Source organism: Orcinus orca, chromosome 18 (genome assembly GCF_937001465.1).
Source record: "Orcinus orca chromosome 18, mOrcOrc1.1, whole genome shotgun sequence".
Taxonomy (NCBI): Eukaryota; Metazoa; Chordata; class Mammalia; order Artiodactyla; family Delphinidae; genus Orcinus; species Orcinus orca.
The window spans coordinates 33668191-33686135 of record NC_064576.1 but is presented as its reverse complement, the minus strand read 5'-3'; the positions used below and the strand labels follow the sequence as shown (position 1 = coordinate 33686135).

Genomic DNA, 17945 nt, shown 5'->3' with positions numbered 1-17945 from the left:
TATTATGTAATTAAAATCATTAATATTAGTTAAATGTTTTACAGAAAACTCTTCAATGAACAGTATAAGAAAATCACTAAATCCAAGTGCAAGTATACAAAAGGTAGAATATTGCTGATCATTCATATTAGACTTGAAGAACCCATCTTTTTAATCGACAAGCTGAATGAATGAATGAAGTGAAAAAATGTTTTATATTACAATTAAACCAAAGCAATAAATAACCCCATAAATTTTATATTTGCTTAAAGTAACTATGTATAATTGTGTTCAAATGTTTCATTTCCTTAATCATTAAGTTGTTTGAGTGGGTTTTCTATGTTATACAACTGACAGCATTCCGGATGGCAAAAAGAAGGCAATTTATTATTAAAATTTTTCTTCAGAGTATTAAGTAAATCGTAATAGAAATTGAGAGTTGTCAGAACTTCAACCTAGATAGCAAGATCTTATCTATATTGAAATATATTAATATATTTGAATATATGGAGTTTTACAAATTCAAATAAAAATAATTATGGCCTTATTGATGGGCAAAATATTGCTGATTAGCAAACTCATGAACTATATATTATGTCAACTATGCAAAAATGTTTAATCATTGCCTAATCCTTTCTTAAACCTCCTATTTGTGTGAAGGAATATATTGTCTATAGTTTTTCTTAGTTTGAGTTCTGACCACCTTGAGAATTCTGTGGATATCAGATAATTTATATATCACATCTACCTAGAGACTTATGTGCTTCCTTAGACCACTTTGGACATTAGCTAAGTTAGTGCCTGAGTAGTGCTCAAACACACAAACCAGGGCTGATTATCTACATTGGCCGTATTGAGGTTATTGCCCCTGATAAAGAGGACTGGCTTTGTTATTAGCACATATTGTTTACATGTGTGTGCAATTCTTTGGAGATGCAACAGAAATCTTTTGATTTTAATAATATTAGATGCACCCACATATATAATTTTACCTAAGTCCGTAATGCTCTAAAACAATGAAGTCTTTTCTACATCTACAGGTGCATTAATCTTGTATATCCAAGAAGGTGTCTCATAATAACATATGGTTCAAGCCTTAGGATTTAAAAAATAATTATCATGATGTCAGTTAAAATCAACAAGCAAAAAACATTCTCCAGGAATGTTTCAAGTTTCCAATTTTTATTTATTGCATGTATGATACTTTACAACATTATATTTCCTTTACACTAAACCAAGAATGATACTTTTGAAACCGATTAAGTACCATGATTAACGTCAAACAATATCCCTAAAATGATTGAGCCTAAAATGCAAAATAAAAGCAATTGAGAGGATTTTAGCAGTTCAAGGCATCCCTTTGAAGAATCACCTTCATTTAATGCTCTTTTTACTGTTTAGTATTCATGCTGTTAGATTGAGTTTATTGTCTAGAATAGATGTTAGACTATAAGTGCTACCTTCAGATTTTGTTCTTTCCTTAATAGTGTGGTCTCGGCAATATAAATATTTTGCTCTTCTGAGTGTTTAATAAAACTCCCTTTAGTATTCTATGTATGATTTTGCTCAGCAGATTTGTGTTATTAAAATGTATATAGTGGCACACAGAACATTTGGAAAACCCACATAAGACCAAACAATCTTATTTATTGTTAGCTTTCAACTGGCCTATTTTGCATGTAATGTCACAAGAACAAAAAGAAGACAATTTCAAATTTTAAGAACTACCTAGTTGATTAACTCATGAATTTACTGATATAGAACTTATAAACCCTTCCTGTATTAGATTGGGCTTCAAGCATTCAATAAAACACATTTACTGTGTTCAAGATTAAATCATACATTGTTTAAAATTAATTATTCTTTTTTAATTGCATTGTATAAACAGAAATGACCTGTTAATTTAAAGAAAGTCTATCAGCACAAAATGAATTCACTCATATAAACAAGCAAGATGAACTTGACCTTGTTTGAACTTGTTTTGATGTGGCCCAGATGGTAGGCTACATGCTTGAATAGCAGGCTAAAGCGGAGGAAAAACTCATAGAGTAAGATCTAGATTTATAGCCTTTTGCAAATTCCTACCTTGTATTGTCCTTTCGGCATCTGTTCTGCCGCCACTGCGGTCAGCTTCTATCTCTGGGGTCAGAGAGTCTAAAAGCACAGAAAGTTAAGAGTGACACACATTTCGTTTGATTCCCATTGTCCTTTTTAAAAAAGCAACCTGTTACTTTGGTGCTGAATTAAAATTACATAAATCTTTGTCATCTTTTAAAGCTTGAACAAAGACTATAACCATGAGAACTATCAGAAGATTTGAATGGATAAATAATGCAAAATTGTTCATGAAATGAGATGGGGGGTTGGGAACTTCTCAGATTAATATTTTATTATGTTTCAGTACAGACAGATTTGGTTAAATAGAGAAGCAATGTCAAGTCTCAGATACTGAAGTAACAAAACTGTGGAAGCACCTATGAAATAAAACATTTCCCCCAACACATATGACTCTTCTTCCCACCCTGCTTTCAAGCAGAGCTTAATGAATCACAAGCCGTAGAAATATACAAAACCACAAACACATGTCTAAAATTGCCTTTTGAGTATTCAAAATGAAAGTTAGTTAGCCATGCATAAAGATGCATCCTCTTACCATTTAAGACCCTGAGACTATCTGCTGAAGCTGCCTGTTTTAGTGTTTGTTCGGCTTGCTCACGCCGTTTTGTCTCAAATTCAAGTGCTTCCTGCAATTTTCTCTTTGCCTTCTTCTCCTTCTTTAGCCTCTTTTGAACTATGGCTAGAAAAGAGTATATGTACATTATTATATTTTAAATTTTTTGCAATGATCAAATTTCCACAAATGGTCTGTGTTTTATGTAATGTTCTTCTTCTTTTTTTTTTTTCCTTGCTGGACTGCATCTGTCTATGCAGAGGAAGTTTAAAAACAGCAGCCCACTTTTACCTAAAATAAATCTAAGTAAAATATCTAAGGAGGCCAATTTTTATTTAGCTTTGAACTATTACAAGATTGACTCTAATTGTCATATGTGGAGGCAGATTTAATGGGAAACTAATTTTAATAGATATTTCTATTCACTAATAAAGGAAGACTGATTAAGTAAATTTTGTGGCTTAGTCTCTGCCCTGGAATCAGACTAACACAAAGTAGTCTGAATAGTGCAAAACTTTATGACTCCTATCTCTTTATGAAGCATCAATTTTGAGTAGTAAATGGAGCATTTCCCCTATAAATGCTTTACAAAGATGTTGCACCAGCAAAATTTTTAATAACTCTTTCTTGAAATTTTAGAAAATGCAACAAATATTACTGTATATGAGGAGCTAAATAATCTTAATTATTGTTAACACATATAAGCAGATATTTTTGGATGAAGCTATTGCAATTTTCTTAGAGATATTAATAATTTCTTCATAGCAAATATATATGCACTATAACATATTTCAAGAAAGTTTTACTTTTACTCTGCAGGAATCTGATGAGTATAAAGCTTCACTGCTACTTATATAAAAAAGTAGCTTATGATACAAAAAGTTAACTATGATGAATTTTTCTCCTACTGGACAATTTATATATTTGTATATAACAGGTAATCAATAAATAATGACAAATGTTCCTCACAAAATATACGTTAACTGTACTTTCATACATACAATAATTGATCATTGTTTTAACTTTTATACTATATATAAAGTAAGCAATCAGCATATGGAAATCATAAAAGTCCTTTCTCTGAAATAATTTGCTCTTGGATAGTTGATAAACATTGTGGATGTGAATGTGACAGAATCAGTATTAGAAAATCCTTCTGGTAGAGTTAGTCACAAGAAGTAATCATTCCAAGTTTATTATATGATTACTTACTACAGATTAAAGAACAACATTTTTTATTTAGCACAATATTTACTCAAAATATAAAATAAGGTAATAATGGCTCATGTAAGAGTTTTACTTTCAATTTCTAATTTACACAAATCCCATTTTTATAATCATTATTATTAAGATGGCAGACCATTAACTTGTCTGGTTTGTTGTTGCTGGTATTATATATTAACAGAAACTGTATTTTATCAAAATGTACATTGAGTACAGTCTTATAAGAAAAACAAAACTGGTTTCAAATAAATGATAATTTCCTTTATTTAATAGTGTGAAAATCATATGCTTATCTTAACAAAATTACTTGCCTACTCTTTCCCTTTCCAAAGATGATTGTTTATAAGTCCCTTTAAATAGAAACAGTAATTTCTGAATTATTTATTTGGATTGTGTACTCCGATGGCACTGAAAGCTCAATATCCAGCGCCTTGCCATAGACGGCTCACTGCTTCCTCCTGTGTGACTGAAGCAAATGGGATTGCCATGTTCTCTCTTCAAGGTAATATGCTGCTTCAATAGACACACTCATAATAGATAATTACTGATAGTTATTACTCTTAATTTGTTGTTCATAATTAATTAAATGGGAGGTGCATGATGTGATCTGTGAAACATTTTGCCCTATACCTCTAGTGGTTAAAGGAATAAAACAGAATGTAAATCTTCCAACAGTTGTGAACCAACAAAATTCTGAAAGTCTCTCAAGTAACCAAAAGGTTACTTTAGGAATTCAAGGGTCTGCTTTTAAGTCTTCTAAAAAAAAAACACTTCTCCAAGTGAGAACAAAATCAAGACATGGCTATCTCATGGAAGATCGTTCCACAGAATGAACCATGTTCACTTAGAACATACCCTGCTATCAATGTTTATCTTGTTCTGATTACTCTAGTATCTAAATCTATGCGAAATCACATTATTTAGAACAGTGCTATACACCTGGGGTGACAGTTTCCCAAATCAGCCTCATCCCAGGACCCACTAGCGTTGCTTCATAGTAACTAATGAAAAACCTTTAAGTCCTGCCAGTTTTGAAAGCAAAACAGAAAGAATGATTTTTAAATGACCATGTCAAACATATCAAAGGAGAAAGTGTGGAGTATTTATAATGAGTACTTATTAAATGAGAGAAAAGGAGCTCCCCCTTCTAGAATACTGAGGAGAACCTTAGAGCTGAGACAAACGGGAAGTGGTTGTAAAGAAAACACTCTTCGATTTCATACATAAAATAAACACATAAATATGAATGACCTTCAAAATTATCTATACATGCACTGTAAAGTGTGTAAAAAGCAGATCATAGATTGATAATATCATTATTTTTACCCAATAAAAATTCATATCAGTTTCTACTCTGATGTGTATTTGACCTTGTTGGATAAAAATGAGGCATTCAGAAAGAAAATTATACAAACACTCAACTTTGGTCATTTGTTCAGATATTCATCAGTCTCCCATTTCAGTTGATAAATATCTTACTAAATCTGCTTCGCCTGAATAATCAGTATTTTCTAGTTTAGCTTTATGACTTTAAGTTTTTCAAAGGGCAATTGTGAATGAATATAAAATTTTTCTTCATGGCTGTCATCTTATCAGAGCACCTTCTTATCTTAAAATTATGAATTTGTTAAATGCTGTAAGCAATAAAAATTATGTGATTAATGATATAATTGATATATTTCAACCCCCTGAGGTATGAACAGAAGAGAAACAATGTACTTTGGAGATTAAGAAGCACAGTAAGCCCAGGATTCAAATCCTGCTCTAAAATTTAGCTAAAAGTAAAAACAAAAAAGTTACGGTCTCACAGTAAATCACGAAACATAGTATTGTTATGTTGAATATTTGACATAAAGTATTAGACTTAGTTGGAAGTTTGAAAATACCTCTATTCTTTTGTTCCATCGCCAACTGCTTCTCCAGTGTTTCCCTTAATTCTCTTTCCCTTAAAAAATCCATCTTCAGTTCTGTTTTTTCAAGTTGAACCTGTTTTTCTTGAGCTCTGGCATTATCTATGGCAACTTTCAAGAGCCCCTGTACAAAGAAGGTATTCAGAATTGTAATATTTTGGTATGAAGCACATTTCATTCATTACTTTAAAGTATTTTAAAAGAGAACAACCCACTTATCAAATTCTTTGGCTCCTGTTGTGCAGTCACTCTGTACTCACTAGGACAAATAATATAACTAAAGCAAAAAAAAATCTAAATTTAATTAAACTATTTTAGAAAGACAAATATTTTTGGCATGGAGGTTCAACTGCTTCTAATTAGAATATCTAGATTTAAAACTATATGAGGGTAGCACATAAGCGTGTCTAAGAGATAAATACCGTGGAGAAAATTAGACTGGAGCTGTTCCACGTGTAATTATCTGACATAGTTTATATAAGCCCACGTGATGCTGGCAGTACCCACCTATCTCTCAGGGCTCATTCTCTACTACTCCCTACTGAGATTATATGCGACACCAGTGGCCTTTCGTTTCTCAAGGCACTGATTTGTTTCTGCACCAGGGACTTGGGTCTTTCTGATACCCTCCTGAATGCTTTTTCTCCCGAGTTTGCATGGCTCATCCTTCATTCATCGCACGTTTGTTCCATCACCACTCAAGAAAGGCCTTCTCTTCCCATCCTATCTGGAACAGCCCTCCAAACTCACCTGCTTATTCCCTCCTTAAAATTCTTCATAGCATTATTATGTAATTTTGTCATATATTTATTCATTTAGTGCGTTATGTTGCATCTTCTCCACTGAAAGTTAAGCTCTCTGAGGCAGGGACATTTTCTCTCATTGGGTACTACGTCCCTAAAACCTAGAGAGTGCCTACCATAGAGTAGCTTTTTAAATTTTGATGAATAGAAATTATAATACTGGTATATTTTTCTCGAGCTACATAATATGTGTAAGGGATCCAAAACTTAGTGGCTTAATAGTGCATTATTTTTAAAAAGGCAATCAAAACGGCTATAAACAGAGGATAACTTTTAGGGGACTATTTGACAGTATATATAATAATTCAAGAGCATACGGTGAAGGCAAACTATATTTATTTATATAACATAAAGTCATATATATGTAATTTGACTGTATTCTATTTTTAAAAATTAGTAGTATTCTCAGGTTTTTGAAAATGAGATTATGAGAATATGTAAAACATATACAAAGCATTCTGCATGTGTTCTCTTCTAAGATGCTTTAGAAAATTATTAGTAAACTTATTAGTAAAAATTGGAGCTAAAATTTCCATCCTTATCAACTCAGCAATACAAAATGCTGTTTTGAAGAAGATGTTTTGCTTTGGTTTGTGAACATCAGCAGCTGAATTTTTCAATTGAAATTAGAAATGAAATGGAAGTTAATGCCAATTGTAGATATATTCTAGAATGTGACCCCTTTGCAGGAGACACCACAAGCAGTTTGATTCAGGAATTTCAACTCCAGCTTGACTTGTTAGTGCAATAGGAATGTACCTTCAGCTCAGCCCACTGATGTAGCATTGTCACAAGCCATTTTTAGTCTCTTTTCAAGCACATATAAATTATTTCATATTTGTTGTTACTGACCCTGAGTTTTATGGATTAATTCTTGTGATATGAAACAAACCAGAGAATTTCTATGTGGCAGTTCATCCCTCCCTACTATTTTGTTTTTAGCAATAAAACATAGCTGCTAAGAAAACTGCCATCTTAATTCAGTAACATTCCTGTGTATGTTTCTTCTTCATCAGAAACAAACAATTAGTAACAAATAAAAGAGATCATTACATCAAGTGCCCTTTTAGATCACCCCAATTAAAACTTTAGTTTTGCTGTATTTTAATTCTAAGATACCAAATTCTAATTTTCTGCTCTGATTGCTCTTGTTGACTTATCTTTGAAAGATGTACTCTCTGTGCAATGTCTAGATATTATTTAGCAAGATGCCAATGTTGGCACCACTTAATGTGTTGATTGGTTGTATTATCAGTAGCTGTTTAAAATAAATTACTATTAAACTATTATTGTCCTTGGCTGACAAAACACAATATTTTGGCATTTTTAAAATATGAAACAATCATTATGAATAAACATGTTGAATAATGTTAAGCTGCAACTCTAATTTGTATAATTTTATATTAATATTTGTTGTAAAGTATGAAGTTGCTAAGATCATTTATATTTACTGTTTCCTTTTGTTACTGTTGCTGCTAATGTCACTAATGGTAATATATTACCTATTCCTGCTGATTATGTCTGAAAAATATTAGCTTATAGGATCCAATACCATCTAGGGAATACTTATAAGCTGTATAAAATTAAGTTTCATTTTTAGACTTTAAATCAGTGCACATCAGGAGTCCAGTGTGAACAAAAATCTTCACTAGAGTCAAACAGATGCATATGCAAAAAATATGGTATTGCCTGTGACCGCTCTGCTGCAAAAAATACAGAAAACCGATTAAATTTCAGTGCAGCAGGGAGCTGGGAAAAGCAATAGCAAGTAGTGTTCACAACATCTACAAATCACTGGGACACCATTTAGTACTTTCAGATTTGTGTGACTTCTGTAAGTTTTCCAGGTAGATCATATGCAAAAGGTCACACTAAATGCTGGGTCTCATGTGGTCGTGCAGTATCAAGAAAATTCTACGATGACAGTAAAATACACGGGGCTTAAAACATGAATTTGCTTCCAAGGGGAGGTCAGTTCTCATGATGTTGAAGTTGGACCATGACAGTTGTGAAGAAATGCATTTTAAGCTTACTCTATGACACAGCAGTTGTTTGACCTCAAATTTCTTTTCTATAGGTCAGGCATAATGGTTGTCATAATACACAAACATTTTTGTTTTCTGAAATGATCTACCATGTAAATTAAATTATTTCCATAATTTTCAGAGAATGAGTCTATTATATATATAATATACATATATATATATTTAAGGACACTGATTAATCTAGCAATATCTCAACTATTTCTATAGCCTAGGAAGTACAAATATCTGTTTGTATAAGGGAACTACAAGATATACTGATATAAAAGAAACATTTCTTAATTTGCTAGTTAGATCCTAGAGGAAGAAAAGCTTACTTAATCCATATTTGTATTTTGTACACATTTATTTCAGAATCAGATGACACGTAAGGTTCCATGAATGTCACTGAAACTCACGTGCCAAAATTTGTGCTCAATAATTTGCTGCTTCTAATGAAAGTAAATAACTTAGTTGGAGGAGATTTTTAGCCATCACCTATTCTAACTAAAACCTTTTAAATATTAGAAAACCAAGGTCCAGAAGGAACAGGTGACTTATCCAAGATCCCAAACTAGTAAGTTGACTAAGCCTGGATCAGAAATCCCTAGCTTATTTAACTTTTTTTTTTCCTTTTGTTTCTTTCCAGGATGAGAAGGAATAGAGTGCCTTGAAACCAGGAACTTTTATAGACAGAAAAAAATATATAATAGCACAGTATCAACTAACACATTTTCACAGCTCTTGTGACAAAAGTTATAGCTATACTTGGTTTAATGTTATGGTTACTGTTCTCCGAAGTCGATTAACAATGACCTCTCCATCAAAAGCACTTCTAGGTATCCTACACTGGATATTGGTGTCTAGAGATCCTACAACGGGTAGAATTTCCTAAGTGATAAGAGCAACAGAGGTGAAATGGGTCGTCTGTTATTCACGATAAGCCCCTTGCAACTACACCTGAGTTTCTGTTACTAAGTAGACTTTTGGAAAGCCCCTAAAGGATGGGTGAGGTTCAGAGAGCTTCTGGATTGGTCAGCATGTGGAGGTACTGGCTGGGTGGCATGTGCAGAGGGCACAGAAGCTCTATGCCTCATCCCACATACCTTGCCCTATGCATCTCTTCTATCTGGCTGCTCCTGAGTTATATTGGACAAGCCATCTGCTCCTTCTTGACCTTGGTTTTCTCATCTTTCATAATAAACTGGGTATTTAGTAAGTAAAACATCTTCCTAAGTTCTGTGAGCTGCTCTAACAAATTAATTGAACTCATGGCGGTGGGGGGTGGGAACCTCCAATCTGTAGCTGTTTGGTCACAAGCACAGGTTATAATCTGGACTTAAAATTGACAATGGAAATGGGGGCAAGGAGTGCAGTCTTGTGGGACTGAACTCTTAACCTGTGAGATCTGATGCTATCTCTAGGTAGATAGTGCCAGAATTGAGTTAAATTGTAGGGCACCCAGCTGGGGTTGCAGAATTGCTTGGTATGGGAAAAACTACCAGACATTTCTTGATCAGAAGCGTCAGAAGTTAACTAGTGTTGAAGTAGAGTAGAGGAGACTTATACAGGAGTATTTTTCCTGTATAAGGACTCATTAAGATTACTCAGTAAATATTAGTTTTTACTATTTATGTTATTATCATTGTTGTTGTATACAATATAAATTAGTAAATACAATATAGAGTCCAGATTTTTAAGAGGTTAATGCTACTGTCTTCATTATAGTAAACTGGGTTAAAAATACTGGCTATATTTTACTGGTTTTTTTTATTTGATCTCTTTTCACAAGTTGGTAATGGGAAAAAAGGGGAGAAGATTAATATATTATTATGATTAAAGATAAAAAGATATAATGTAAGACCAATATATCTGATTCTAGTCTACCCATATTTTGAAGCCAGTGTCCTATTTTGTTGTTTACCTTTTCGAAAAGTTTCCTTCTAATTCTCTTATCTGACTCTGTTATAATTAAAAATATGTATTGATGATGCTAATGAAAAATGATTAATTTCTTTGAAATGTATAAATTATAACATTACTGGCATGACATTGAAATGTAAAGACTGGAATATGTATAATCAGAATATTTGGTCAATTTTTTTTTTTTTTTTTTTTTTTTTTGCGGTACACAGGCCTCTCACTGTTGTGGCCTCTCCCATTGCGGAACAACAGGCTCCGGACGCGCAGGCTCAGCGGCCATGGCTCACGGGCCCAGCCGCTCCGCGGCATGTGGGATCTTCCCGGACCGGGGCACGAACCCGTGTCCCCTACATCGGCAGGTGGACTCTCAACCACTGCGCCACCAGGGAAGCCCTGGTCAAATTATTTTTCATTGTCTTCCCTTAAATATAGAAGTAACGAATACTTCTTAAATACAACATTTAGATTATGTTTATTTATTAGACCATAATGAACCAATCTGGGACTGCCATGCATTGTGGTTTTAACATCCCTTTTAGGTCTTCCTTGTTTGTTTAATACCACCACATAGACAAACCACATTGACCCAAACTCCTATCCTCTCTCCCCTTATGGCATATATCTTTAGTGCTAACTTCACCCCTAACTAAACTTTATATTCTCTACCTTATTTTACCTTTCTACTTATTTACCTATTCTTATTTTAATATTTGTAAGTCATTTAAAATAATTCTTGTAAATAGGATAAACAATGTAAATCATTTGTTCCTGGTCCTATGTACAAATAGATCCCAGTTATTCTTTACAGCGTGAAAGCTCAGATTGAGTAAGTAGGTAAAATTCTCCTTTCAGTTTGTTCAAATGGTAGTCAATGATCGAAGGTGTCACATCCAGTAAATTGACACTAAAATTCTACTTTCCTCACCTATAATCTCACAGGGAGTTCTCCACAGATGTGTTTGATTAAGGAAGCCATAATGAAAGACTACCCACATTGAAAAAAATAAAATAAAATTCCATATAAAATACATTTTTAAAAATCCTAAAAAGCAAAATCTAGAATGAATCCATATCTCTCACTAAAGTGAAATTGCTGTCTTTTACTGAAGATATCTTTATCCTTCATTACTTTTAATTTCTGAAACACTCAAATTTTAAGAAAGAACAGTATAGTTCTAGAAGGTTGCAAAAATCTAGTGCCTAAAGGTATATAATATATATATATATTTTCTATACTACATATATTTTTCTATACTATTGATATATATAAAATATGTATTTTCTATACTATATATAGTACATATATATTTTAAAATACTGGTCTACAGTATTTTTCCACAGGCCCTCTTTTAAAGCACTAAGAAATAACATTTATGAAAATTCAATTCTGATAACACATTATGGAAAGGACATCTGTAGTAATCATTACAAATTTTAAAATTGAAAATTATCAAATTATAGAATATCATGAAATTAACTTATTGACTATTAGAACAATAACTCCTTAAATTATTCTTAAGAGATGTTTGGTCATTAACTTTAAGGAAAAATAGAGTCTATGTGCACTAAATTTAAATATAACCCAATGTCTTGGGTTTAATTACAATAACAAATATACATAAAAAACCTTTAGTTTCAAACATGAAATTGTATGATGTAAAAAATATAAACATTTTTAACTCAATTCTTTTTCATTGTCATTGTGATAAAATACCTTCAAAGGAAATATGGAGCTTTAAACTTACCACGCCAAAAGAGTGTTACCATTTGAAACAGAAAGCAGAGAACCCCATTATATATAATTGAAATTGCAGAGGAAATTGAGGTAGACAGAATGTAATTACCCAAATTAGAATTTGGACAGCAAACACATTTATACTGTATGCCCCATAAGCCAGGGTCATGACTGTTTAAACATTCTATACCATTCCTAGGATATTACTATAACTCAATATATGTGGCAATAATAAAAGAGCTAGCATCTATGACCTTTTGCAAAATAATGTGAAACCATTACTGAACATAAATCCAGTACGTGTGTCTAATGAGTGTGTGTATATATATATATATATATATATATATACATGTATATATGTATGTATGTATGTATTGTGTGTTTGTATTACTGTGCATGGAACTCAATAAGATTTTTCATCTTTATTTTACCTTATGTACACATATGTGCATACACATATACATGTATATAGGTATTAAATCCATACATATAAATATATAATATCTACATATATATACATACTTATATATATGCAAGACTGAAGTGAACAAGCATAATTTATTTTAAATGAAGTATTCTTATTGTAAGTGTTCTAACTTTATCAGACAGAGTTTCCTATGATTTGGGACTAGAAATAAATAACTTAGTTTGCCTTGATGATCATCCTATCATCAACTCTTCCTAAAATATACCTCTCAAGGCTGGTTGGAAGGTTAGAGAGTATATTAAATCTAGAGATATATTCAATGAAATAAATTATTTGTCTAAAATTTGTACGTTTTAAAACTGAAGTTTCCTTTTTTTTTTCTTTAAAGAAATAATTCCAATTTGAGGTGATGCAGATATTTCCAGTCTGGGTATTACTGGCCAGGGGTGGGTGGAAAAACACTCTCAAACTGACAGAATTTGACTTAGTGATGTGGTTTTCACACACAATGCAAGGGTCCCTGTGTAAACCCACTCTTCAGATGAGCAAGCTCGTCTATACTAGTAAATGTTTACACAGAAATGTTTTCTCTGCTGAAATTGAAATTAAATTACCACTTTCCTGGTTAAAGAGGTTTTAGTTAGTGAAGATACAGACACCTAAATGGAGAAATTTAAGTTAAATGCTTAGCTTCATATGGGGTTATATACATAAGAAAATAAATTGTTCCCTTACTTCTCAGAGTGTCCATTTTAAAACGTTGAGGGATATTTTCTGAAAGCATTTAATTTGACAAAGGAGAAATTCATTAAAAACTCTACCTTGGAAAAAAATAATATGGGCCAAATTTTGAAAAAAATAAGTTTTATGTTTATTCTAAAATATAATCAATTATTTAGCCTTGATTACATTTAGGCTAGACTGATGATTTATTTCAATTACTGAGATATAAAACCTTAAAGTTGAATACAGTTCTGGAGACTCTAATTACGTTAGTATTAAAAATGCCATATTAATAGATGAGAAGATATGTTACATTAAAGGCCTTCTGTTATGTCCTTGGAGGGGTAAATAAAATTAATTACATTTCTACTGGGAGAAAGTTTAATATGGTAGGAAATGTGTACAGAAAAATATCACTAAGGATCGAGTGCTTGAGCAAAGATTAAAAAAAAAAAAATTACCAGCACAGTATCTGTAAGCGTATGCTTACTACTAGCTATTCCAAGTGTGTTGAAGTAGATGGCAAAAATCTCCATCTGGGGTCCACATGACCACTTCATGTGTGGGCAAGAAAATTATGCTTTCTTTTATCCCAAACACTCTTATTATTTTGGCTCCATGCTCTATGTTATTGCTAACTGTAAGTATTTTTGATTCATAATGTACTGTACGTAAAATATACATCCTGAAGACTACATAGGAAATCCGTGGAAAGTTTTGTATGGCTTTTTGAAGTCTATTCTTTGAAGAAACCCTATTAACTGAAATAAACTTATTTATGAAAGAAGGGATTTTTTGGATTATTTTACTTTAGACATATTTGAATGACTAAACATATCATTTCCTCACCGAAAGGCCAGCAGTTTAAAAATAGCTAAATATTTATTAGCACTGGTATACTGTCATTTAGTACATCAGACAAACTTAAACAGTTAGATTCCTCCCATTAATTGGCAATAAGGATGGCATTTAGGCAGAATAATTTTTAAAAGGCCTAGGTCATTTGCATCTAAGTTTTCATTAAGGTGTATACACCTTAATGTGTGTATATTAATGTGTGTAATATATACATATTTGTATTTCTAACCAATTTGATTTGTGTAGTAAGTTTAAAATCTTAAATTGCTAGAAAAATTTCAATACCATGGTTCAGTCAATCTCAAGAATGGATTAAGCTGGAATAGTATGAATTTGGGAAAAATAGACAACTGAGCCTTCCACGTTCCTTTCTCCCAGACTGTGAAAAAGTCCTACCTGTATGTTAGTCAGAAGGGTCTCTATGGAAGACAATCCATCAGGAAACAGAAAAGGAGATGGGAATCCTGGAGGTAGTGGTTGTCCATGCCCAGTTAGAGAAAGTTTGTCAAGGCTGTCTCTTGCAGTTGGTGTGGAAAGCGGGGTCTCATCTGTATGTGATTGAAACAAAAATATAGAACAAGTTACGCTTGTCTGTTTTTATTAGACCTCAGTAATGGCTTCCCTAGTGGTTTCCAGAACATTTATTGCAAATTGGTTCCTGCTATCAGGAGAAAATGCTTTCTGCTGAATTTTCTTTAATGAAAAAGCTGTGGAGATACAACAAGATAACATTAATGAGTAACTTTATAAGCCTCTTAAATGCAGTCTCTAATGAGACTGAGTTTACAGTGCCATAGAATCTTTTTAAAACAAATATTATCTCATATATAGTTGTGATAATATATTCAGGCTGACTTTATGGGCACCTTCCCAATTATCTCATTTTAGTTTGTTCTGTTCGGATTGACAATAGGGTATTTCTAGAGCTTCATATAGGAGAAATGCTATGTATATTAGTGTCTCTTTCTCAATTAACCCTTCCTATATATCAATGATTTGTTCAAATATATTCTTAAGGAATCTACAAGTGACTATACAATTAAAACCTTTAATTCCACGACTAAAATAAAAACTGGAATCAAATATATTCTTTCTCAATTATAATAGAATAATTCAATATCATGAAAACTAAAGATCTAATTCTTTTGGCCCTGAATACCTCTCACCTCATATTGAAAAACTAGTTTTTTAAACATGAAAAAGGGGTCTAAAGAAAGGGTAATAATATACAACTCTCAAAACATTTCAAAAATCAAATATAAAACCTAAGATAAATTAACCTTTACTTTGCTTATTGAACATTCTCCAACATTGTAAGCAACTTAGAATAATGCCCAGATACAAATTCTTTTTACTCTCACGGTGAAATCTTCTTATTCAGTTCTTTATTATTTAAACATTTTAAAATAGATACTTATTATGGTTTATTTTAGTCTATTATATCACAGAGAAAATTTTATTCAGGGCGGGATTCTAAATTTTGTAAATATTTTCATAATTCACCCCAGGAAAATTAGAGCAATATATTTGCACAGTCCTGATAATATCTCTTAATTTTGCAAGTGGCTAAAAACTTCAGCACACTTACCTTTATGCTTATAATTTGATTCCACTGTTCTCCTGAATCATTTCTTTATTTTTCATTACAACACCTAACCACACAACACCTTTTCCAATTCCCTCTCTCTGGGGCAGAAATATTCTGGAAGTTGCCGCACTTCTCTGTCTCTGACTAATGTCAGGACAAGTTAAATTCATCTCCCTCACCTTTCCACATTTCTAGTTAATGAACCAAAAGGGAAGAAAGGTTGGGGAGGGGAGTGACGGACACAAGGCCTTCTGTTAACTACCCTGCTCTCATACACACTCACTCATTCCTTAGCAGTTTCTCTTTCCACTCCCTCCTCTGTTAACTTACTGACAGATGATCTGAGGCAGCAGGTACTAGAAGAAGAAACAGAGTTAGCAGCCTGCGTAGGACTCATTGTGTTCTTTATTTCTTTTAATCACTCTTGTCACCAGGGTTAAAGAAAGCCTGCAGTGCAGGGGTAGGGCTACTACGTGGCTAATATGATCAAGGTGATCTTGGACACCATTTACCTAGCTGTCATAAATTACTCCTCCAGACCAAGGCTGCTAGCATTTTCTCATGATAGCTCTGCAAAGGTGCTTGTTAAACATCTATGTGCATGTGAAATTGTTTAAGAATAAAGAGCTATATTTTTTGATCAGCATCATCTTAGCTGTCACATGCTAAAGAAAGTGTGGCTTAATAGATCATGGGGATAATAATTGCTTGTCTCTTGAAGAAAGGCATAGAACCAGACGACCACTTGAGTTTGCTTTCAGCATTAGAGTCTATGACTCCACAATTCTTAAAGGTTGTCCAAGCAAAAAGCATCAAATGTATGTATACACACACACACACATTTGATTATAAGTTCCATAATTCCCATGACTACTTGACTTAACCAATACATTTATGCTTGACTACGTTTGGCTATTGTGTGAGTTAATTCATTAATCACTCATGATATATACATTTATATATGTATTTACTTAATACTACCAATATCTACTTAAACAATGTACTAGAAACTGGAGAAGTGATGTTAAAAAATACAATTTGCAAGTCTTAAGAGCTCATCTAGACCCTAGTGACAGATTCCAATTGTAAAGTAGCTAATTCTTATAGTTAGTAAAACATTTTGTCTTCCATCATTATTCTGTTAGCTACTCCAATTTTTTCCCAATGTAGGATTAAAATTCTTCCTTGTTTATGTGTAGGAATATGTGGGGTGTGTGTGTGAATGTCATTTTTTTTTTTTTTTTTTCTGCAGTTGCTTCAGTGGAATGCTCATCTTTGTCCTTACGGCTTCAGGTAAGTGTGAACAGACTATCATGTAGTATGGTATTATGTGATTAGATTCATTTATTTATCATTTTATATGGTTGAGATACTGCATTAAGCCACTTTCACTCAATCAAATTTAGGGCACAATGACAGCTATAAAGAAATGAAAAAAGAGTGATTCTTAAGATCAATAAACATATTTGAAAAGAAGACAAATAAATTAATCAAAGATCGAACAAAACATAAATATTCCTTTGGGCTTCAAGACCCTACTGTCTGAGAAAAAGTTGTCATCTTGTGGCAATTAACATCATAGAAAGTCTCAGTCTTCCTACAAAGATAGTAAAATTGGGAACACAGTTATTCCTTTTGAAATAAAAGTGACCTTTGATATCCTAAATGTCTTAAGAAGATTAAAGCAAAAGTTTGAGAAGCCAGACAACATGGAAGAGTGTTTTGACATCACATAATCTCCACTGACTTCAAACAATGAATGATGATGAAGCACAAATTCACAAAACACCTATTGCAGCTTGATATATCTGTACATTTTTTAAAGTTTTATCTTTAAAAGAAAGTTAGTTTGTCAGATGCTATTCTCTTTGAATTATTATGGCATTTGACAATGTAATCTCTGTTTTTTGTTCTTTGATACTATGCTTTTAAATAATTGTAAACTTATGGAGAAGTTGCAAGAATTGAACAAAGAATCCCTATATACTTCTGTAGTGTATTGAATGGTAGCCCCCCGGTCCCCACTATAAGTCCATGCCCAATCCCCGGATCCCAGTAATTCTAGCTTATTTGGAAAGAGGGT

At 32.6% G+C, this 17945-nt stretch overlaps 1 protein-coding gene across 1 annotated transcript in view; it reads right to left on the bottom strand.

Moving 5' to 3' along the window:
- The window catches only part of DACH1 (dachshund family transcription factor 1), a 414957-nt gene that overhangs the window by 38536 nt on the left and 358476 nt on the right, over positions 1–17945 (bottom strand). Inside the window, exons 7-10 of the mRNA XM_004286289.4 lie at positions 14671–14822; positions 5761–5908; positions 2633–2776; positions 2065–2133 (exon numbers count right to left, since the gene is read on the bottom strand). Of these exons, the coding sequence (XP_004286337.1) occupies positions 2065–2133; positions 2633–2776; positions 5761–5908; positions 14671–14822 (513 nt within the window). The remainder of the gene's footprint in view (positions 1–2064; positions 2134–2632; positions 2777–5760; positions 5909–14670; positions 14823–17945) is intronic.